The sequence below is a fragment of the Larus michahellis genome, chromosome 11 (assembly GCF_964199755.1).
Source record: "Larus michahellis chromosome 11, bLarMic1.1, whole genome shotgun sequence".
Lineage (NCBI taxonomy): Eukaryota > Metazoa > Chordata > Aves > Charadriiformes > Laridae > Larus > Larus michahellis.
In genome coordinates, this window is record NC_133906.1 from 10,908,582 (window position 1) to 10,932,964 (window position 24,383).

At 43.4% G+C, this 24,383-nt stretch overlaps 2 protein-coding genes across 2 annotated transcripts in view; both read left to right on the forward strand.

Moving 5' to 3' along the window:
- ERGIC1 (endoplasmic reticulum-golgi intermediate compartment 1) overlaps window positions 1-16,122 on the forward strand; it is a 60,838-nt gene extending 44,716 nt beyond the window's left edge. Inside the window, exons 7-10 of the mRNA XM_074603857.1 lie at window positions 4,019-4,079; window positions 5,315-5,415; window positions 8,153-8,275; window positions 14,046-16,122. Of these exons, the coding sequence (XP_074459958.1) occupies window positions 4,019-4,079; window positions 5,315-5,415; window positions 8,153-8,275; window positions 14,046-14,153 (393 nt within the window). The 3' untranslated portion in view covers window positions 14,154-16,122. The remainder of the gene's footprint in view (window positions 1-4,018; window positions 4,080-5,314; window positions 5,416-8,152; window positions 8,276-14,045) is intronic.
- A 3,148-nt stretch (window positions 16,123-19,270) lies between these two features.
- Window positions 19,271-23,567, forward strand: RPL26L1 (ribosomal protein L26 like 1). Its single transcript, XM_074603940.1, has 4 exons — window positions 19,271-19,331; window positions 20,390-20,562; window positions 21,299-21,439; window positions 23,396-23,567. Exons 2-4 carry the CDS (start codon window positions 20,395-20,397, stop codon window positions 23,522-23,524), a joined length of 438 nt encoding a protein of 145 aa, XP_074460041.1. The 5' UTR covers window positions 19,271-19,331; window positions 20,390-20,394; the 3' UTR covers window positions 23,525-23,567.
- The last annotated feature ends 816 nt before the right edge of the window (window positions 23,568-24,383 follow it).

The window sequence follows — 24,383 nt, forward strand, 5'->3', positions numbered from 1 at the left end:
CACCAGTTAAGTTCTTTTTAATTTTCATTTCACTGTACTTGTATAGCAGACACTTATTAGTCAAATTTGTTCTATGAAACACAAGTTGGACTTAGAACTGCCAGTTTCCTGCTGGGAAGAAGCTGAATGTGTGCACTTGCCCAGTCGATAGAGTTTCGCCAGGTGTTGCAAGTTATGTAATAATTCCTGATTTCTCAATAAGGACAGATTACAGCACTTCTCTAGCCTACTTCCAAGGAGCAAGCATCATAGGTGGGAGTTATATATGTGCACACCCAGTTTGCGACTCACCCTAAACATTGCTTACCCATAGTCTCTCTGTAATCTTCTTTCCTCAGCACAGACGTCTCATTAGTCTGCTTCTTGTACACCCACTTCCAAAACCCTTTTTCATGCTAACAAGTCTAAGCGTTGCTTTGTAGTCTTCTGATTCTGCTCCCGGCTTCTTTTAGGAAATATCTTGTGTGGGAACGCTGAAATATTAGCATATAAATAAGCTTGGCTTAATGTCTGTAAAGCACACTGAGATTATGAAAAATATTAGGTAAGTGCTAATAGAGAGTTCTGCAGTTTGCGTGGGAAATCAGTGCTCTAAGGTAGCGTTCCCATTGTTTTATCATGGAGTCTTTGAGTAATGGAACTGAAGTGCGAATCAGCATGAATGAGATGAGAAGCCTGGACAGTTGGGAGCAGAGGAGCAAGCGTCTTCAGTTCTGGTGGTGAGAAACCTGTCTAGCAAACATGTAGTTGGCTCCTGATTTGGACAAGTTCTGATTAGTATTTTCAAAGTTCAAAATAACTACTCATCATCTCCATACACAAGAATGGAGCATGTAGGTGCTGCTGATCCTGTAGGCAAACATGAGTTCAACAGCACAAATTAAAGAAGGATATGTTCACTAAACAGGTGCTACCAAGACTCAGCAAGCAGCGTAGAGAGTCAGCAAGTAAGGAGAGCCTTTACATCTATCTAGAAACACCTTTGAATATTTTGGGTTGTCTCCGCCTGCTTTGATGTAATATATGCTCATATTTCTTAAAGAGGGTGAGGAACTTCTCATTCGCTTGTGTCATGTGCTGGGAGTTAGTTCTTTGTAGGTCGTTACCAACTTTGCCAGAATGATCCACTAAGGTACATGCTGTGTTTTCCAGAAAAACAGTCTATTTGAAATAAAGATTTAAACCTCGTCTGGCAATGAATGAGCTTCAGTTCTTCAACAGTAGTTCATGCACAATAGTGTCAGACTTTTTGTAGATCTTTCCCTCGTGTAGATGAGACCAAAATTCAAGTTCTTGTATGTCAGGTAACCAAGCAGAGACAGATATGTGGAAAGTAGGAGATTACACATTTTTAATCATAGAATTCTCTTGAGTGCTAGATAAAACTGGGATTATTCAACATCATTAACTTTGTGAGAGGTCTTGTGTTCCCTTGGGATTTGTGAGGTTGGAAGTTATTTTAGCCTGCTGTTGGACTCTGCCTGAGTTATATGTCCAGTTATATATCATAGAATCATAGAATGGTTTAGGTTGGAAGGTACCTTAAAGATCATCTAGTTCCAAAACCCCTGCCCTGGGCAGGGACACCTCCCACTAGACCGGGCTGCTCAAAGCCCCGTCCAACCTGGCCTTGAACACCTCCAGGGATGGGGCAGCCACAGCTTCTCCGGGCAACCTGTTCCAGTGTTTCACCACCCTGACAGTAAAGAATTTCTTCCTGATATCTAATCTAAATCTACCCTCTTTCAGTTTATAACCATTACCCCTTGTCCTATCTCTACACTCCTGATAAAGAGTCCCTCTCCAGCTTTCTTACAGGCCCCCTCTCAGTACTAGAAGGCGGCTATAAGGTCTCCCCAGAACCTTCTTTTCTCCAGGCTGAACAACCCCAACTCTCTCAGCCTGTCTTCATAGGAGAGGTGCTCCAGCCCTCTGATCATCTTTGTGGCCCTCCTCTGGACACACTCCAACAGGTCAAACAATATGTTTTTGCATGTGTTTGTAGAGGTTAAAACCTAGAGTGTTCAAGGTCCTGGCAGGCATCTTTTTGAGGTCCATGTTGGCAGGAGAATAAAATGTTGGCACTGTTAAACCACTGGCTAGCCTTCTGTGCCACTACTCCAAGCACTAGATTTGGCCTTGGTAGTGCAGGACAGTCTTGAGAGCATCTGGCTAAACAGGCTTGCTTAAGTTCTCTGTTGCAAAGCAATTTTGTTACCGTGGCCAAAAGCTTACTCCCTGTTGAAGTCCCTCCAGGTACTTAACAAGGTACAAACAAGTATGTTCCCCCAAGGAACACACCTGTGCACTTTGTAGAGCAGAGATTAATTAGCAGTCTATGGACAGCGAGTATTGTAATGAGAGTCCAGAATATTCCACAAGGAAAATTGTGGTAAAACATCAGACTGGGAGTTACAAATGCCATCCGTGTTGCAAAGACAAGAGAGGCAGATGCACCAAAGGACCTGATGGCACAGAAACTGGCAGTTGAGGAGATGCCTGGTGGCTTTGTCTGTGTGGAAGCTCTGTAAGTCGCAGTTTGCAAACTCACCGTGTAGAGAGATGCAGAGCAGACAACTTTTACATATAAACAGAAATGTGGATGCTGGGGAGGCAAGGACAAGAATGTAAGTCCAAATATACAGGTACCTCACAGGACAGATAGATACAGTTGTTTGCTGAGTGTAACCACTCTAATATTTACTGTTAGTGTTTGAAGTGGACCTTAAAGTCTCTGGCCCAGATATGCTACGAGACTTACTTCTCAGCTGTGTCACGAATAGAACATAATACTGTAGCTCAGTCCAGGGGCTCCTCTTTCTTTGTATGCTTTTTAAAAAGAAAATAAAGAATATGTACAGTCTGCATGTGCAGTTCAGAAATGGTTGCTGTTGTGTAAAATATTTGAAAGGCACTGTAGAAGGTTCAGCTGCTGCTTTTGCTCTGTGCTTGTTACCAGCATCTTGCCAGTTGAGTCGAACTTTCTGATCATTTTGTTTCTCTAGAATTTCCTTTCTCAGGAGAGAAACAGGTTCAGTTGCTATTTCCTCCAAATCGTCATCAACTCTGTAGCATTCAGAATACGGAAACAGCCATTAGGATGAGACAAATACATCCACATGCTATCGGTTGTTGAGAGGGTCTGGGAAGGAGATTGCATTGCCCTGTTAGTGAGGTGAAACTTGGTCACACCAATGACCAAATACTTCTTCCAAACTCTTCTTCCCTGTTGTCTGGCTTAAGGTCAGGAATTTCTAGGTTGTGGAGTTACTTGTCTGTTCTGTATAGCTTACTGTACATTATGTGAATGATGCAGCCTCTGATCTACAGCTGTTGCGGTGGGGTTTTCCCTGTCTAGAGAGTTCACAAACTGATTATTCTGTTGGTGGACATCAGACTCCAGATCATAGTATGTGGAAGGCATGGGATGGAAATCCTGTTATTCTGGGCAAACAGATACTTGCATGCCTGGGACCAGCTGCAGGAAAAGCTGAATGGATGGCAGTGTTGGCATGTGTCCTCCCCACCTCCAAGGTCATAGTGTATGTGGTGTGAAAGCTGGGCTGATGACTTACAGCGCTACAAGCCCAACTGCTCTGGCCTGAGCTGCCTTTACAAGAGAACTCTTGAGTTTTTAGCAGAATTTGACTCCCATTTATTTCCCTTTCAGCCTGATAAATGAATTTCACAGTTAACTATGCAAAGCTAACTATTTCTTAGGAAATACCTCACAATGAAATTTCACAACTGGCCTCTTCCAACTGCAATTCCTTTAGCTTTGGAGTGGTTTAGGAGTTTCATCTTGTAAGACGTTGTGAAATCAAATTTTTTACTTGGAACCAGCCTCTGTGGTGATGGTCACTGAAAGATATTTCAAGTCATCTTTTATTGGGTTGCAGCTTTGTTTTCGGAAAGGTTGAATCAGGCTGATCTCCTCGTTACAGGATAGGATAGGGAAGCAAAGGTCAAGCGTACCAAGTCAGAGCATAATTCCTTCATATGTCTTTTTGCTTTCCAGGTCCATAACGTTCATGGAGCATTCAATGCCTTGGAGGGAGCAGACAAACTCAGCTCAAATCGTATGTATTCTTGGTGATTACAGGTTTTAGCCACTCTGCAAGAGGGAAAACAGGGCCATTCGTGCAACACTGGTGTATCTAGAAGTCTTTAATCTGCCTCTCTAACCAAAATCATCTCGACATTGCTGACTGACATTTCCATTTTCTCCAGTACCATAGAGAAGTCTTAGCCCAAAAGGTCCTTTGCAGCCCTTCTGCAACCTGGACATTGTCTCCAGCTCTATTATGACAAACTCAGAGTTACTGAGCTTTTTATCCATATCCTATTCCTATAGCTTGCCTTAGCTGCTGTCACCACCAGCAGAACTTTTCCTTGTTCTCGTGTTGCAAGTTAGCTCTTACCTTAAGTTCTACCCTGTGGCTGGAAGGATAGACACTTTCATTGCCCTTCTTTATGACCAGCAACACAAAAAGTAATTTCCAGTGCATGCTACAATTCAGCACAGTTTTTCTTCTTCAAGTGTTCAGGCTCCCGCAGGATATCATTCTTGTCCACTTCTTGGAACAAAATTTCTATAGTTGTTCCTGAAGCTAGACAATTGTGGTTGTGTTGTTTTTTTTTTTTTCCTCTCCAGGAGCCAAACGTCATTGTGTTACACTTTGTCAAAGGATCCTGCAGAGAAATCATTTAGAATTCTAGTTTAGAACTGTTTCAGAAGACACAAAAAATGGCCCAAGCCATTTAAATCATGAAAAGAATTGGATTAATAATTGTTAAGCAGTTGTAGGAGAAGGAAGGAGAAAGAGAGAGAGAAAGAAAGAAAGAAACAAACATGGGTACACAAGAAAAGGGACTACACAGGTTGTGATACCTCAGCTTTTTCTGTCAAAAGAGCTCAGTGAGCTGCAGCTCTAACCTTAGCTCGTTCTTGATTTATCCAGGACAGCTTTTTGTGGTGCTGATAAGTCCTACCATTTATACCTGCAAGCAGTTAGGAAGGTTCAAGTGACGCAAACTGATCTCTGTGGGTCGTGGTGCTACAGAAGTCTTAGAATGGTGTGCAGGTTCTGGCGTCACCTGAGTGCCTTACAAAGTTTTGTACAAAGGAAATAAATGTAGGATGTGAAATTGTCACTTTGTCACAGAATCTGAGATAAAGAGGAGGGACATACCCTTTTTGTGACGTGACTTGTTTTAGTTTATTTCGCACACACTTAACTTTGAAATGTTATGTAGGTTGTGCTTCCTTTCTCTGAATGCTAACTTATACTTTCCTTCCCTTTCCTGGCCGCAGCTCTTGCATCTCATGATTACATATTGAAGATAGTCCCGACGGTGTATGAAGACATGAGCGGCAAGCAGCGATACTCATACCAATATACTGTAGCAAATAAGGTAAAGAAGCAAGTAGTTCTCAGAGAAGCTCCCCATTGCAGCCCAGTGGATGCATGGAGGATCTTCAGTCATCATTCCTCCTCCCTCTTGCTCCTCTGCTCTGCAGCCATGAGCATTGGTTTGTAGGTGAGCAGTAGCCTCTGCTGGGAGAAGGAGGAATTGAAGCTCTTCAGAGTAGGCCTTCCCATTGCTCCTGGTGCTGGCATTTACCAGGGTTGGGGTTGTCAGGGCTTGTCAGAGCAGGTGGTGGTATTGTTTTTATTCTAGAGAAAGGTATTCCTACCCCTATACGTCACTTTAACTGATCTAGATTTCTATAAATTGTGTGGAAGGTTTTTACGAGCTGCAGAAGTTCTTGTGGTTTGTGTCAAGATGCATCTGGATGGAAATTGCAGTTCAACTGAACGTGCAAAAGAGCACTTACTTATGGTTTTATTAATAAAACAGTCTCAATTGTGATGCATGTATCAGACAAATAAGTTAGGAGAGTTTTTAGCTTTTTACACATGTTGATTTCAGATATTAAGCCACTGAATCTGCATCAGCAAATATGTACTGGTTGGCTATTTCACAGTGCCTACTTTATTGTAGTGGATTATGATAGTTATTGACGACTTTTTAATTCTTAAATTAGTTTACATTAAATGTGAAGATATTTGTATTTTAATAATACAATGTATTGAACTTAAAAAGACCCTATTTATTTTTTAAGGTAAAAAGCCTCTTTCAATTGAAAGCGATTTGCCAGTCAGGTGCTAAGTGAAAGTACAGAATCACTTTATAATATCTAATTACTCCTAGTTTGCCATAACTGAGAATCAAATACGCACTGTCATGGACTAGTTCTGAGATTAACGTTCCTGTCTAGTGACTTTTGGGCTTGCTTGTACAGTGTGTCCCAATGATTTGGATGTCTCCCTCTGTTCAGATTACAATGTATTTGTTCTGCTTAATGTCACAACTGTTGTTCTGATAAGACTCTTGCAACGCAAGTTCTGAAAGTAATTTGGAAAATAGACAGCAGGAGCTTTTGACACTTCTGTGAGCATGGTTGCAAATTGGGGCATTCAGCCAAGGCTGACTCATTAGGGCTGGCTTACTGGTGGGGAAAAGGGGAGAGGAAGGGAAAAATGATGTCAGTTCTATCAAAACTGAAGTGCAGAGAAACAGTGCTGCCTCGGCGTTTTCTTCTCATTAAAAATAAAAATTCTTTTGTCGGTGCTTTAGTCCCTGATTCCCATACTGATCAGTAGGAAACAGAAATTGGAAGCCATTGGAATAGTCTGGCACAGATTGACTAGTATGAAGAGATGAGTAGAGTCTTAAGTGTGGACTGTCTGTCTCCCCTCCCCTTTTACCTCCTAGGCCCTCTGTTTCCTCAGTTCCCCAGATAGCCACTGTCCCAAGATACGCTGCAGAACTTCTGCAGTAAGAGCCCTGAAAATGTTATGACTAGGGACTTCAGCTGCTTTCCGCTTCTCTTGTCATCCATGGAAAAAAAAAACTAGAGGGAAATTTGGGATTTATGTGAAATTAGTGAAGGAGATAGACACTGTTTCACTAGCTCCCTCTGAGCTCACAGAGAGTAAAATTATCTTTTTGGTATCATTCTCGTGGGTAGCCTCTCCCTTGTTCTTTCTTCATCTTTCCAAAGTATTTGAGTTTGTCTTTGCCTCTGTGTGAAGGAAAATTAAAACAGAAGAGGTCATCTGAGTTGGCAGGCATGTCATAGGGCTAAAGAAGGGAAGAGCAGGTGGGTAAGGAGGCATTGTGTGCCAGGCTGGTGCTGGTGGCTCTCATTGGATTGCTGAGTCCCCAGCCTGCTTTTCTTTGATTTTTCTTCAATCTGTCAAGATAAATGTCCTGATCCTTGAAAATTGATATATATTCCCACTGAGAGCACAGAAAAAATATCGGCTCAAAAAGATGTGACTTTTGGTACTAAGTTGATGTTAGGATCTGTTCTACGTTGGCATTGTGCAGTATGTCTTGTTGGGGTGTTGTCCTGTGGCTGATTGATTGCACTGTACCTGTTATTAAAGAAATGGATTAGAGACGATTATCACTGGCAATTTGAAGAGGTCTCTCCCGAACTGGCTTGGATTATTTTTTGAATCTTTGCCAATATTTTTCTGAATACAGTTTCATTTTGGCTTTCAGCATGATTTTTAAACATGGTTTAAACATGGTTCTACGAGATTCGTACTGAGTGGGCAAAGCATTCACATTGTTGGTCCCAGTGCAAGGGGGGCCTTACAGAGGGGAGCTGCTGCTTGCTGTGCTGAGTGCATGGACAAGAAGGGATTTTCAGGTTCTTGCAAACTAAATTCCATTTGTTTGATGAATATCCCAGTATACGACTTACATACTGGCACTACAAAAACTTCACCTGCAACCACTTAGCGACTGCTTGTATTTAATAGCGCAGATCTAAGCTAGAGAAATCAATGACGGCCTTTCTGTTTACTTCTGTAACTTTGAATGAAGGTGAGAGTAAGCACCGTCACTCTCTGTTCCCAGCTGTATCATTGTCAGACTGTAAAGAACTTGTTTTCCTATTTGATAAGGGTGGGGGTGGGCAGTCGTACATGAATTAACTGTTTGCTTCTTTCAGTCTGATCATTAGTACAAAAACAGTGGAGTAAGGGCCAGATCCACAGAAGCAGTTTTATTGCTCTGAAATCTGAAATGAAATTGCTCACATTTTCTGCCATTTTCCCCCCATTTTCTTTTCTAGGAGTATGTAGCCTACAGTCACACTGGCCGCATTATCCCAGCTATCTGGTTTCGTTACGATTTGAGCCCCATCACAGTGAAATACACAGAGAGGCGACAGCCTTTGTACAGGTTTATCACATCGGTGAGTTACTCTAAACCTCTAATTCCCCTTTCTCCTGCATTTCATTTCTCTTCTGAGCCTTTCTTGTCCAGAAGAATTGAGTTTCTGCTTCAGAGCGTTGTGACATGATTGAAATAAAGCAGTACATCACCGCAATTGTACTGAAGTTTAAATGAGGTAACTGGTAAGCCCTACGCTCTGACAATTTGATTTAATAGCTAGGCACAAGAAGAAAGAAAATTATCCTCTTCCAGAAGTGCCAGGCTCTGTCTAGGCAGGATAGGCACTATTGCAGCATGTCAGAAACTTGGAAGTAAAGCTAGTGCGGTATGCAGTAGAGCATGCTGCAATAAACCGTCTCTCTAATGATGAGATCTAACTTGCAGAGAACGCAGGGCAGTTGTTTTACTCAGTGCTGCTGTTTGACTTAATACAGGTTTGCCAATTCCAGGCATTTACTCCTGGGTAGTAGTGGAGAAGAGCTGCATTATCAAATTCCAGAGGTGTTTTCCTGACAAGTTATGTTTTGATCTATCCAGATAACATCCTGCAGTACTGATCTCAGCATCTGTAACAAAGCTGTACTGTCCAAACCGCTAGTTAGGCAAAAAGCTATTTAAAGATCTTCCAGAACTTAAGAAAATGTGTCCAGAGGGAGTTGGCTTAAAATTTAAGCTACAGTCTGCTGTGCCAGTGAGGCATGGTAGAATGTGAAATAGTTGATAAATTGGCTGGAATGAAGACCTTGGATTTTGATTTTAAACTGTTTGAATATTTTAATTTGAAGTAACATAAAAGAGTGTGGCTGTGCTGCACCTAAAGATTTTGATTTTACAGCTTCTGATAAACACCAAGTTCCCTCACTTAACTTTAGAAATGCGCGTGATCTCTAGGATACACAAGAGAAAGGGACTTGAAGTAAAATCTGAATGTCGTGGTTTAAGACCTTCGCTTCTTAGCACATCTGTTTGATTTCGAAACATAATCGTAAAAAAGGTCAAACATCAGCATTTTATGACTTGGCATTTCATACTGCCTCTACTTTCCCTAACAATATGCTTTCATAGGTTTCTTACACACCTTGTTGGGGGTGAGGGTGTGGAGGTATTTTTAACAGGAAATAGCGTTTGGAAATGATTGATAGCTGCCATTATTCTTCGGCATGTCCGTTGCTAGCATTGATTTACTGCTGTTATGCCACTGCATTCATATAAATAGGATCTTCATTGAATTTGATACCGTGCTTCGGAGTTTACACAAGGAGTCCACAGTAGAGGCTTTCCTCACTGGTTGCCACAATGACCTTTTGGATTTCAGATGGCCCCAGCTAGAATTCTGCTCCGTCCTGTCTGTAAAGTTATCCAGGCACGTGCTGGCTGCTAGACTGCTGAAGAAGAGTGTTACAATTTGATTTTTTGTCTACTTTGTTTGGTCTTATAAATGGATGTAGTCTGAAGCAGCTCACTTGGGGCCATTCCAATTGAAAGTCCTTCCTGTAGAGCCATGTGGGTGGCCCTGATACCTGCAGTAGCCGTTACACAGTACGTCACCCAGGTGTGACAGACCTTTGTCAGACGTGGCTGACTTAGAGGCAGATCCTTGTTATAGATGCCGTATCGTGGCTATCAGTTCAGACCATCTGGCCCTGGTACAGATGACCTGCTTTTGCTCTTATTTAGGCTAGGAATGTTTTACAGTAGGGCAGCCTTGGCTACACGTAAAGCTTTACAGCATTCAAGGTGGCATTGAAAAGGTTGGAGGAGGGAAGCAGCACTGCAGAGGATCAAAACACCTTTTGTCCTAGGTTTCCTTTCCCTGTTCTGATGACTTGATCTGTTCCGTTGTCCTTTCCACTGCTTTAGCCCCTTCCTGTATCTCCAGGGCGGCCTTTTGCATCACAGTTGCTCTGGAGACCAGTTAGTGATGATCAGCACTGGGCTGAGGTCCAGACAGAGATTGTGCTGGGGCATCTGGAGTCATTGCCAAATGGAGCTGGCCATGGAAAACATCAGATTTTTCTGAGCAGCAGCTGCTTGATTTAAAAACCACAAGAGGGTCTCTGGGGCAGGGGGGTCACCTATGAATCCTTTTAGTGAGCAGATTGTTTAGTAGGGCACCCGTGTGGTTTTCAGTAAATTTAAATGTGTCCTGGGGATGGGGGAGGATCCTGTGGGCTTGAAAAGGACGTTAGGGGGGAAACAGTGTCGATGTTGGAGGAAAGGATGCACTGTGGAGGGATGATCCCATGTGGAGAGATCAGGTGAGAGAGGGGGTGTTGGCTGTTCAGCAGGGAGCCAAAGGAATCTCATTCTGCTGCTGGGAAGATTATCTGATGCTCTTTGTTAGTAATGAGTTTAGCCCAAAAAACTTAAGTGCTGCTGAGAGCAGCATTGTAGCACCATAGCAGGGTTCACAGGTCTTCTGTGTTCCCAGCAGACCCACTCTAACTTGTGCCTGCTCCTTGGGTTTTTGTGGCATGAAGAATTATCCTAATTTTCTGTACCATGTGAGAGATGCTTCCTGTGCAGGACAAAAGGCATTGGCTTAGCATAGATTTTACTTTACGTGTCACACTTCAAAAAATTCAGTACTAACTAAGATTTAGCTCTGCCTGTGGGTCAGTGCTGCCACTGTCACTGTGCTGTGAATTTGCCAGGGATTTGGTGGGGTTAACCACAGACACTTGGCATAGCATTAAACGCAGTAGGTTTTGCCTGTTGAACCGTACTGCTTAAAATCAAGGCATCTCCCCATAAAGAGAAGCTATTCATGGCCTCGTGGTTGAGGTTATGGAGCAAGGAGAAAAGTTTCACTGCTGAAAATTTATGAGTTCCTGTAAGTACCCAAACTGAGAGAAGGTTTTATCGTGAGGTCAGTCTAGGGACTGGGAGGGGAGAGGAGGCAGAAAACAAGCCAAAGTTCTGGTGAAGCGTTCAAAATCAAAGAAAAGAATAGAATTTTTTCCTGATGTGAGAGGACTCGTCTGCCCTCTAGGTGCATTAAAAACATTAAACTGGAAATAATGGGTGGAAAATGGAATGGTTGCAGGGAGAATTATTTCAGATATGGGACCTGTTACCGACCCGTATCAGAGACACAATCCCATGGCATTTTTAAAACCAAGACAGTGTTGTTCTAGAAGATGTGATGCAGGTCAGCCAGAAATCTCTGGGTAGGATTCTGCAGCTTACCTTACTAGGAATTACCTGGGACTCCTATTGGTCCCCTCTGTCCTCAAAAGTAATTTTCAGGTTTTAAGGTCCACAGTCATGTATCTGACATTTGCCTTTCTACCATCTTGCTTGCGGCCTTGCCTCCTCTTACCTATCCGCTCATGTTTTCCTTTAGACTTCAGCCTGCATCCCAGCCACTATCCTATAATCGTATTCTGTTCAAAACCCTTGTGTGTACCCCACGTTGCATGGTCTCTCACTGCTGTCATTATTACACTTCAACATTTCTTTTCCTTCCCCCTTTAATGGTTGGGCCTGAGTCAGACTAACCTCATGGAGCCAAACGCAGATCATTCCCAGTATAAAACTCCATTAAATATAAATAAGTGCATGATGCCCGACTTCCTTCAGTGCTGCTAAGGAGCAGTGCTCCGTACGCATTAGAACCGCGATGACAGAGAAACACGGTGGTGCAGCTTCTGTGCTGACTTAGAGACCAACCCTGGTGCTGCCTTTTTTTTTTTTTTTGTCGCAGCGAAACAAGAGGGCTGTGTGCGTGCTGGGAGGCAGGCTCCGAGCGAATGCCAGGTGTGTGTGACTCATAGACACTCAGCAGTACAGAGCTGTGCAGATGAATATATATTTTTTTTCTATTCCCCACCCCCTTGCACTGCTGCACTGAAATCAGATTTTCCTACCATATGATGCAAAATCTTAGTGTTGGACGGGTTTTCTGTTGTTTGCAGCGTAACATCTCCTGTCAGCTGAGCTGCTGTGGACTGAAATAACCCAACTCCATTGCGGTCATTTTCCCTGAAAAGTCACCCTGCGTCATGCTCCGAGGGATAGCGAGGAGGGGGGCGCACAGGGGGCAGGAGCCGGACTTGTCCCCTAAAAATACTAACTTTGCCTCAGGCCGGTGCTCTGGTTTTTGAAACCTTTATCTGCGGAATGCCAACCGTCCTGCAAAAGCCATGTTTACTGCAGCTCCGCATTTCACTGAGCTCACTGAACGCATGTAGCCCGGTTATAAATACGCATGGAAATGACTGCTTTATTTTTTGCTGCCTTTGCTCACCATTCATGAACTGTTTGCTCTGTTGCCACTGCTAACTCCCTGCCGAGCGGAACGCTGCTGCTGTTACCTTACTCTTTTGTCTGTAACTTTGCCCATGGGGTGTAGGGCGCGTGGGAGAAGAGACATGGCACCATAGGTCTAGTGTGGCACTGGTTCCCTTCGGCGTCAGTTGTATTGCGCATCCCTGATACCCTGCTACGTTGGCTTTCTGATTTTGGGTTCCCCTCTCTCTCTCTCAGCTTCTAGCTCACAGCAAAATCCCCCTTTTCCCAGGCAGGCCCTTCTCAGGAGATAAGCTCGGTATCTTGTCCCCTTCTCACTGACCCGGTGTCTCTTATTCTCACAGCCACCTAGTCCTACGCAATGTAAAAGGCCAAATTAAAAGAACATCACAGTTATGAAGTAAAAAATGTGGGAGTTAGTTAGGAAATGCCAGGTCCTGTGTAATTATAACTTGGCTGTTAAATGTTATTAGGTTACACTATTGTGTATCATAGTTTCCATGTGAACCCAGCCTTGTGCAGCCCGTGGGGTGGGGGTGGCACCCTGTGGGCAGCCTTCCTTCCCATCCTACGGCATTTGCCTGCTGCCTTGTTACTGGCAGGTGGTTTGTATTAACCCCGTCCTGAGTGCGTTCCACAAGGACCCTTGTCATGGTATTGAACCCTTCAAATGTGTTTTCCATCGTGGTTTCCCTGGGAGGCAGGTTTGGCGTTGTCCCCATTTCATAGATAAGGGGATTGAAGCAGCATGTTGCAAAGTCTGTAACTGATGTCCCCTGATTTTGGGTGCTCCGAGCCAAGGTACCTTTGGTTTGACATGTCAGAATACTTTTGCGTTTTTCTAGCACTTGAGAACTGAAGTAGGCTGTTATGCTAATCAGGAGATTAATTTTTTTCCCTAACTCTGTTCTTGAAAATGATTACGTGCTTTTACTGGTGTTTAAATAATTCAACCCGAGACATTGTGCATGGAAAACTTTGGCCCACTGAGAGTTAAGTTGGCAGTGCTTTTACAAGCAGCCCTTGTAATGGAAAGTGTTAGACAGACTTAGCTGTAGGTGTCACTGGTAGCTGGGTTCCTCTGTTAGTCACTGTCCTTCACATCCTATTTAAGTGTCTTTTGCCTGTTTGCAAATGCTGTATCTTGTGAAATAGGGAAAAGACTACAGGGCTGTGGTATTTTTAATAGAAAACGGTAGTAGGAAGATATGAGCAACACAGAACTTCTAGAAAGCTTTGTTAGGTGGAGTTTAGCCCAGAAAGGAACAGCATTCATGCTGTAGGCTCTCAGGAGCTGGGATTTTCGATTGGCTCAGACTGTGATGAGTTCAGGATAGCACTAAGTTATTCCACTGTAGGGAATGGTTTTCCTGAATGATTGTCATGTAATTACGTCGCCAGTACTGTTACCCCGTTCTTAGTATGCTTCCAGAAAATGCTCCAGCAGTAGGCAAATAATATCCTTCCTCACAGTTTCAAGCTGCGTAAAAGTTTCCCTCATCACTGACAAACCTGTTTCCTCTCTCTGTACGTTTCAGATATGTGCCATCATTGGAGGAACATTTACTGTAGCTGGGATCCTCGACTCCTGCATTTTCACAGCATCAGAGGCCTGGAAGAAGATCCAGCTGGGGAAAATGCAGTAGTGGTGAAACTCTACCCTAGTCTCCAAGGACAGGAGCAAAGATTGAGAGATCTACCACTACGTGTTTTTGTCTTTATTTTCTATTTGATTGAATCAATAAGTTTTTCTCTAATCAGGCCGTTCAGTGAAGACATCTTCAACAAATCAAAGAAATGTCCATGCATTTCAGAGCTCTGAGGGTGAAAAATCAATGGAATCAGGGCGTGGATTTCGATTCTCTCTCCCCCAGAAAGAGAGGTTGAAATGCCGTATATGAAATACACCGTCAGATCTAAGTAAGGATGACAGTCTGTTCTCTGGGAGGTTCCTATGGCAGTGTACAAACTAGGAAGTAGATAGCAAAGAGTTGAGCTGTCTTGTGGCACTTTTTGGAATTCTGTTGGATTTGCATGATTAGACAATCGACTTTTGTATAAGGAAAAATTATACATCAGGAAGAAATTCCACTCATGGTGCCAAAAAGGCGATGTATCTGTTGGTGAGGAATGGAAAGTGTTAGTCCCCATAGCAAACTTTAGACACAGAGGGCAGAAATAACATCAAGAAATGTTGTGTGCTTTTATTGAAAGCTCTTTCGTCCAGATAAGACCTTTCTAATGAAATGAGCAAACAAGAAGAGGAAGCCTTCCCCCAGCTACCTTTTCCTGGGTGATCTGTGATCCAGGCAGTGGAGGGCCTTTCTTTTACTCTGGATGTAAAAGGGGTTTCATTTCTTCCCAGAAACTGAATATCCAGTCTTGTGTTTACAGGTGGCATGAAGTAAAAACCAAACTGAGCAACACAGTTTTATGTGGCCTTTGCTTTGAAAGGGAATAGTTGTCTTTACAGCATTAGCTTTTATTCTTTCTTATGTTTTTTAAACACAGACCACCCAACAGTCTGGATTCTGCACTTCTGCTTTATTGTTGTTGTTGTTGTTGTTATTTTGAAAAGGGGTTGTATATTCTATGTGTTCAGAAAAATGGTGCAGTCTTCTGGGTGGATGATGAGCACAGCTTACTGTCTTGCTTTGTGTGTGTACATTGAATACACCTGTCAAACACAGGCAGTCTGTCTTTTCAGGGTTTAAGGTGCCTCCCTTTTCCTTTAAAATCCAGTCAGGCATCTTCTCTGAGCCCTAGACTGACACTGTTCACCCACAGGTACACCAGTAGCAGGGTGGGCATTCCCACAAGCTGGGCCCTGCTAGGAGGTTGATTTTTTTTAGTTTTATTCCTTAAAGTGGTACCTGAGCTTCCATGCCCATTCATTCAAGCCTTGTCTTCTGCAGCCTCCAGTAAATGGAGGCGTGAGGGGAAAACTACTGCCAGGTGTGGCTTGCATGTAATGGTAGACATGAGTTCACTAAAATTAGACCAATACCCACCAGCGCATTTTCCGTAGCCTCCTAGATGTTCCTTGAGTAGTAACAGTCTCTGCATGCTTTGTAAATGTCTGAGCTGAGGATACACAAATTTTAAGTGTTCCAGGATGGATAAAAATCATAAGATAAAAAATAATAAAATAAAAATCTTTTAACTCAATCAATGCTGTAAATTCTGATGGGTGCAGGATTTCTCTTGGATATTATCTACTGCCCGCTGCCCTTCCCTGGAGGCAAAAGTATCCAGACTTTATGCTGTAATAATATGAATCTTTGAATATTCAGTGTTAATGATAGAGTCAGGTGCATTTCAAAAGTATTCCTAATACATGTCTGTTGAAATTGTCTCATTGCTTTGGAAGTAGGGAAGGTAGCCAGTTTTATCCATACACCAAGAAGAAGCAGCCAGCCACCCTCCCCCTGCCGTCCTCTGCCCCGTAGCGACTTGGGACAAATCACAGCATTGGAATTTTTTCCCCGTTCTTATTATGGACTGATTGCTATTACTTTAGGTGTAAACTGGATTGTGTAACTTCCTGTATCTGTTAATGTATGGATAGATTTTATACATTTTTTTTTCCATTTACAAAAATCAACTTGAAAATGAGATGCTTGTCTTCATTTCAGTGCGTGCGTCCGTGTGCCCGGGAGCGGTACCCACTGGATGGTGGCGGCTGCCTGGTGGGAGCTGGGATTTTCCATTGCAATTGCTTCTCTTGCTGGATGAAGGATTTCCTCTAATCCACTGTGACCAGCTGAAGTTTACAGCAGAAATGTCCTAGTTTTTCCTCTTGAATTTGTTGAGTCTTTGCTCACAGCTTGTGAACCCAGTGGATTACAAGGATGTAATTTTTAATACCTTAGCAGTGCATCTTTCTCCTGAGCTGTGCAAGGGAAGATCTTTGCAGCGTGGTGGATTGTACTGTTAGTTTTGTCACATTTCTTCCCTGGTACAATTTCTTCAACACAAACGAGCAAAACTGGTCACAGATTCCTTGTGTCCTGTGCCGTGTTATTTCTGCCCTTCTCCCCATCTTCTGTCTGAATTAAACGCTGCCTTCTGTGCAGTCCAGGCCAGTTCTCTAAATCAGACCAGTGAAATTGTTTGGCTTTTTTTGGAAATAACAAATGCGTACTTCACTGTGCCTGCTTTCTCTGCCAAAATGTCCACTGCAATAACCTAATAAATCACATTTTTTTGCTAGATGTGGAAACCAAATTGTACTCGAGTTCTGACAAAACTTTGCAGAAGAAACAGTCCGCACCTTAGTTCTCTAAACCAGGTCTAAGCCTTTGAGTACTGCCAAGCCCCGGCTACCTGCCGGGTCTGCTCTACGTTGTGATGAGCTTGGCCTTCGGACGTGGCTGGCGTGGGTCGTGTGATGATGCTGCATCCTGTGTTTACAGAAGAATCTGCTCTTCATCTCTCCCAATGTGAACGCGAGGTAGTTACTGTTACAGCAGCCCTGCCCCGCGCATACACACCTTGTTAGATTTCACTTTTATTTTCAAACACTTTCTAGAGACAAAGTGAGCTTAGTTACGCTTTTAAACACCAATGCAAACAAAAATGATTTCAAGCCATAGTGGAAGGAAAACCGTCGATCGTAAGCGTTCATCCATATTCCTGACTTCACTCTTTGACAGAAGTATTTGTGGTTTTCCAAGAAAGAAATCCCTGTAGGAAGTAAAATATTTAGAACTTCTATGTATTCCAGTTTAAGTAAGTCCCTCTAAAGCTACACTCCATCATAGAGTGAGAACGTGTGGCATAGGATGCTTTGCAATGGTGGACTTAGAATTTTTAGCTCTGGAGAAAGCTTAGGTATATTCTAGGCAGTATGTGGACTGCTGAAGATTATCTTTTAAGAAAAAAAAATGAAATATGGTAAGAAAAAATTGGAAGACATGCATTTGTGACTGATCTATCAAATGCGTTCAACTACTGCTCTGTAAAAAGTGAAATCTGCAGCGTAGATAGTAACATCTGTAGTTAATTTCTGAGTATTTCTCATTTAACGTTGTTTTTTATTTGTGCGATACACAAACTGTTCGGGCTGTAAATGACTGCGATGAGTATCTGCTTTAGAATAGCCGTTTGAAGTTTCGGATGAAATATGTCAATCAGGTATTTCTCAATAGTCCTTGGAAGAAGGGAGAGAGGTGCAGGGGAGGGAGGACGTAGTCCTGTAGTGTGTTATGGCGATGTTCAAAGCACAAGTCTTTCGCATTTTTACAGTGGAGATTATTAAGGATTTCTGGCATTTCTCTCTTAATTTGCAACTTTATGCTAATAAAATATTAGCCTTTTTAGTTCTATGATTAAAAATAAAACTCTCATGTTTTGATTGGCTTCTTGTTGCGCTACTATTGCAAAATCAATCTAAAAGGGCTTTTTTCTTTTGTTTTTAATTATTATTTCAGTGAACTAAGCGTTATCACACAATGAAATCACTGTAAGCCAGGTCACTGTGTAGAAAGTTAACACGAGACTCTTTTGTAATCAGCACTGAGTCATGTCTGGACATTCAGTGCTTGGTTTTGAACAGTACCAAGTGTCCTAACCTCCCTTTTTTCATGAGAGGTGAGTGGACTGTGCTGGAACTCGCTGCGTTTGGCTTTAGTCACTGGGCCACTTGGTATACAAAATAACCCATTTTTTGTCATCCCCCCCCTTTAATTTCCTTTTAGCCTTGCTTCACTAAGTATTTAGAAATAAGTGCCTGAGGCAATCATTAAAGATTAAATAGTAAAGGGTTACAACACAGTGAATTTGGGCGCTATATATCTGCGCTGTATTGAGAAACCAATTCCTTTTAAGTTCTGGTATTGCTGGCTTAATGGGATGTCAGCTGCACAACATCTCTGTGAAGGAAGAGATCCTACCTGCTTCCAGTTAACTCAAGGATGGACTGGAACTCAGATTTCCAGAAGTGGCAGGACGGTACTGAATGTTCCTTACTCCGTGTAAAAGATGAGTAAAGGCACTGGGAAAGGCATTTGTCCAGCTCTCAGCCTGCTGCAGCTCAATAGTGCGGAAACTTTTCCATCTTATCTTTATAAACCAAAACCCCACCAAATGTCTGTAGCTGCTGCTCACCCCATTCATTGGTTCGTTTCTACCAACAATGTGTTCTGACATAAATAATTTTCCTTGAGAAAAAATTAATCTGTGTCCTGAAAAAATGTAGTAGCACCAAATCTACCTGAAATACAAGCAGTTTGTGCAGGTAAGTTGGTTTTGGAGACGAGGATGCAGGTGACAGTAGCCACAGGAGCAGGGTCTGGGCTGAGCAATCTGAACTTGGCAGAAGTTCCGGGAACCCGGTCTCCCTTTTGGCTGAGGGCGTTGGGCTCTTGGCTGGGCTGGAGAGGGGAGAGCTGGTTGGTGATTTCTCTGTTTTCATCCACGTTCGGGGAGAGGCTGGGTTTGGGGAGAAGGAGCTGCTGCTAAATAGCCCTGACTTTGGGCACGGCGAAAGGAGGGGATGCAGGAGCAGATGTGGGGACACCCGTGTGGGAACTGGGGGTGATGCCCGGGTGTGTACTCCGGGGGATGGTGCTCGGGTAGGTACTGGGGAGGATGACGCCCGGCTGGGTACCGGAGGGATGACGCCCGGGTGGGTACCGGGGGAGTGATGCCCGGGTGGGTACCAGGCTCCCGCCCCGCCGCACCTGTGTCCGCCGGCCGCCAGGGGGCGCAGGTGGTCCCAGCTGGGCGCGCACAGGATCTCGCGAGACCCCGGCGGCCGCTTCCGGAAGCGGAAGCGCGTCGAGTTCCTCTTTCCGGGCGACCGTCGCGGCGGCAGCAAAGGGGTAAGGGCGGCGCGGCTCGGCCCGGGCCCATCCGTTGCCATCCTGCGCGGGGTGGGCCCGCCCTGTCCCCCGCCGGCCGCGGTGTGCCCGACGGGGGCTGTCCGGGGCGGCGGGAGGGAGCTCGGTCGCCTCGGGCCCTGCAGGCGCTGCCCGGGTCCTCTTGGGACGGGCAGGCGCTGCGCTCTGGCTGGGGAGGGGAGCGGGGCTGGCCCGGGCGGGTGTGCCCAAGGGTGAGGGCGCTGGTGGCCTTCGAGGGTCGGGCAGAGGCGGCGAGTGAGCTGGTGAGGGAGCCCGGCCCGGAGCCCGGCTGCTGGGGTGGGTGGTGGGGCAGGAGCCGTGCCCCAGGTGCGCAGTTAGGAGCTCGGGTTCCTTTGGTCTGACGTTTGGTAATGAATTGTTTGCGTAACGCAGCTCAGGCAGCGTGTGGTGCCCTGACCTACAGCGTGCCCTCACTTGCCGTAGGGCCCAGGCTGGCCTGCGCAGGAGGTGGGAGTGCATAGTACCCGAAAATCGCAGAACTGAGCAAAAGCATCACCTAATGGACCCCCTTTGTCAGTCAGGATGAACAGTGCCATGACAGACGGCCTTGTAACACATTTTTTAAGATTTAGGGAAGGCCAAGCATATTTTGTGTTTGCAGATGTGTTATGTGCACCAGTTTAGTGTTACAATTCATTGGAGATACCAAAGCAGTACAAGTTCCCTGTCTCTGCCAGTCCAAAATATGCATTCTCTTTATAAATGAATGCAGTGTACACTTCAGTGTAAAACTAGAACTAGTCACTCAGGTGTCCTGACTTCTGAGAACAGCGAGCTTTGGATTTGAACAGTCTGATGTGCATGTGTGTAGCACATCTGTCAATCACAGGGTCCTTGTCAATTAGGGAAGAGGCTTAACCTTATTTGAAGTCCAGTTCGTGAGGGTATGTGAACTGGGGGTGGGATTAAAAATATTTAAAATTGCTTTTTCAGCCCCAGTATGCTTTGTGCGTGTAGATGATAAGCACAGTGTGTATGAGTTAGAAGCATCTCTCGAACTACTGTTTTTCTTCATGCAGCCAAAATGAAGTTCAATCCATTTGTGACCTCGGACCGCAGCAAGAACCGCAAACGGCACTTCAATGCACCTTCTCACATTCGAAGAAAAATCATGTCCTCCCCGCTCTCCAAGGAGTTGCGGCAGAAATACAACGTCCGCTCTATGCCCATCCGAAAGGATGATGAAGTCCAGGTAGCTGTGCTGCCTCTCTCTTACGATGTATTGTCACATGTGAACTTCTGACTGTGCTTTGGTTTTCATGTATAGCCTGGGCTAAAGGGAAGGGCCAAACAAATTCAGACTGATGCTAAGGCTTTGCCATGAGTCTTGCAGAAATAATACGGGTTAACATAGCCATAGACTTGGCCTGTTGAGTGTTTCTTGAGATCGCATCAGTGAGAAGGAAAATACAAGGAACACAAGTGTGCTGGCACCTTTGCAGCATTTTAGTTACGTGCATTGATTATCAAACTGGATTAAAAGCTTTTAACAGTAAAGCACAAAACAAAGGATGATTTCTTTTGGGTTTTGTAGACCATTTGCTACCTGTGATATTTGAAGGATCAGTTTAGAAATGAATCCAAGTGGCTTTATTGTTTTAAAATGCCATGACAAGTGGAAAGTTGATGAAAAACTGTTGAAGTTGACCATTATTCTTCTGGTTGAAAAGATACAGAGCTCCTTCGTTAGGGAAAATGAGTGAAAAGAACCATTCTGATCCATTATATTTTGTATTTTAGTGATTGCTGAAACTATCCAGGAGTTGCTGTCTTTGTAGCATGTATATACAAAGAGCACAGTTGGAATGTCAACCTATGCAGTTCTGTTTTTCTGTTGGGATGATTAGATAGTGTTTCTTAAGGTCTGATAATTATTTAAGAGGTGGTTTTGAAGTATGAGACTGTGTCCTTCTTACGTTCTTGTTTAGGTTGTCCGGGGGCACTACAAAGGACAGCAGATTGGCAAGGTGGTCCAGGTGTACAGAAAAAAATACGTCATCTACATTGAACGTGTTCAGCGTGAGAAGGCTAATGGCACAACTGTCCACGTGGGGATCCACCCCAGCAAGGTACGGTGCGTGAAGTGAGATCTGAAATGCATGAGGAGACCTTGTTGGCAAATGAAGGCGCTGCTGCTGGCATAAGCAGAACCTTGTTATGGCCCATGGAATGAGAGACTGAGTTACCACAGCATTGGAGGGGGTAATAAACAAGGAAATGTTACAGTGTCACAATAGCACAGAAGTGACAGTTGAAAGCAAGAACTCCTCGACGTTGCTAAGGCTTCCCTGGTGGAGAAGCTTCTAGGGACTTCGGAGTCTAGCTAAAATACTTTTTTGTAAGAACTTGGTGTTTTTAAAGCACAAAATAGATCTTTCAGAACAATCCTTCATCTTTGCCATGTGACATTTGCACTGGTTAAAGAGGTGTTGGGCATGTTGAGATAGATGCTCAGAATTGTGGTTTGTTCCTGTGTACTATTTGAACAAAGTTCTTCTGAATCTGGTTTTAGCCTGAAGTGATTCACAATGTTTACGGTTTGTGAAAACCAGGCAAAGCCTGTTTAGATCATAACAGGAAAACATTTCAAACTGAACAGAACAGCTAGCCAAAACCTGGTTTAAAGCAGATGAAATTAGTCTGCTTCAGCCTTGCCATGTGGGCACGCACACTGAAGTGTTGGTGGAAGAAATCCGGTTGTAACAGGTTTTCTAGTCTAAGTGGTTGGTATGTGCAGCAGAGGGAGAGCAGAATTATTCCAAAACAACATAATGACTTGTGTGCAGTAATAACATTTGAGGGACAAGGTGACATTGCGATGGAACCAGTGCACATATTACTTGTGTGGTAAATAGCAGTAGGAGAAATTGAGGTTTGTGCCAGTCCTTTATTTCTCTTAAAGTTTTCTCTAATTGGGAATCAGAACTTGATAAAGCTTTGCATAAAGATTCTGATTATTAATGCAAAAGGAACAGAAGAATGTAAGAATATTTTGTTTGTTGCAAACTTGTAGTGGTGTGAACAGTTTCTACCTCTTCTAGGTAAAGGTAGCGATTAATTGTAATTAAGAGAGATCTGAATGCACGATGGAACTGAGCGGGAGTGTGCAGCCCTGCTGCAACCTGTGTGGTTTTTCTAGGATTTGATTGTCTGTTGCATTTTTAAAGTACTTTTGGTAATATCAACACATTTATTTCTTTGACAGCTTGAGGGGGCACAGAGGGCACTGAAAGCTGCTTCAGGGCTTAAAATCAGAGCTTCAGTTTGCTGTTGCTTTGTTAGGAAATAACATTAAAGCTCTGGTAGCAAATGGTCTGCGCAATTTACCTTTTGTGTGTCCATGTTAGTAGTACTTGATAATTGCCTGGCCACTTCGCGAGTGTTCAATAGCAGATGTGTTCTTTAAAGTGTCTTTATGTGAGTCACTGTGATGCTTGAGCTTTTACTGTTGCCTATAGTTTAGCCAGATGTCTTGGCTATTCCAAGCTGTACAGCAATGATACAGTAATGCCCAGCGGCACCAGCATCTTTTTCCAGTGTTCCAAAATTTAGATAGTGTTGCTGAAAACATGGAGAAATTGAAATAATGCTCCATTACTAGCCTTTGTGGTGGTGGGAAAAATACTCAGGTGTAGGCTGTGTTCTAGATGGGTGTAGAATCCATCAAGTTTGAGCAGCATAATGGAAATCAGATTTACTTCAAAGTAATTTTTATGTAGACAGATAGAAATTTGGCTGCTCTTCAGTTCGTACAAATGTTGTGGCTGTGCATTGAAAAAACTGTCCATATGTTCTGATTACTGAATGTACCCGGAAAAATTAATATAGCTCAGTGTTTTGCAATACAGAAGGCAATTAAGTACCTCTGTTCTACTCAAACCAAATTAGATAGTCTATGCAAATAAAACCTTGGTGATACGGTGCAGTCTGTCAGCAGTGATCTTCTGGGCCATGCTGTTACCACAGTTCTGTCACGTTGTGCTTTAACACTGAAGAGACACTAAAATTCTTTGTCCTTTCTCTAGGTGGTGATCACTAGGCTAAAACTGGACAAAGATCGCAAAAAGATCTTGGAGCGTAAAGCCAAATCTCGCCAGGTTGGCAAGGAGAAGGGCAAATACAAGGAAGAAACAATCGAAAAGATGCAAGAATAGATGGTTTCCTTTTTGACACCATTAAAGAACTGCTAAAATTAAACCTATTGTTGTGTCTTTTCCTTTAGAAAGTTTTGATACGGTGTGTGATCAGCGCTTAAATATTCATTCTCATGTTTTGATGTTGGCTATGTAAAAAATACTTCCACTAAATTAAAAAGTTTTTTGTGCCTTTTTTTTTTTACTTCTAAGAAAACAAAAGACTTTTTCCTCTTAAAGGAATGTTTCAACCAACGTTAAAAAGGGTAGTACAATTCCCAAAACATGCACCTAATGACCATTGTACTGTCTGTTACACTGATCTTTAACACTTACTTAGATGTGTCCACTGTCTTAAATGAACACGTTAATTCTGTGCACCATATATATTTAATATTTTATCAGACATTTGAAGTAAGCTGTTTCTGGCTATGAATCTCTTTCTGTAATCCCCCTAAATTGTGGTTTTTTTTCAACTGTCTTGCATATTTGACAGTAAAGAATGACATTTTAAAGGTTCACCAGCCGTGTTGTGGCTAAACACAGTGCTGCATTTGCTCTGTGATGTCGTGGGGTCTTACATTTATATTGGAGATTGAGGATGGGGGATTTACTTCACCGGTGCTTGTGAGGTAGAGCTGTCTGCTCTGAAAAGGATGGGAGTGAAGGCAGTCTCAGTGCTGTTTTGGGTGAACTTTTCTGTAAATGGAAATTAGTTCTTCAGAGGTTTATAGTTCTATAATGGAGAGCTGCTGCAGTGTGTTGAAAACAGCCCTGCAATTAAGTGAATTTACTTCTGGCACGGTGAATGGCCCTCTAATTACTTGCTGATAGAAATGGAGCTTCTGCCTGAACGACACTAAAATCTGAGAAATGGGAT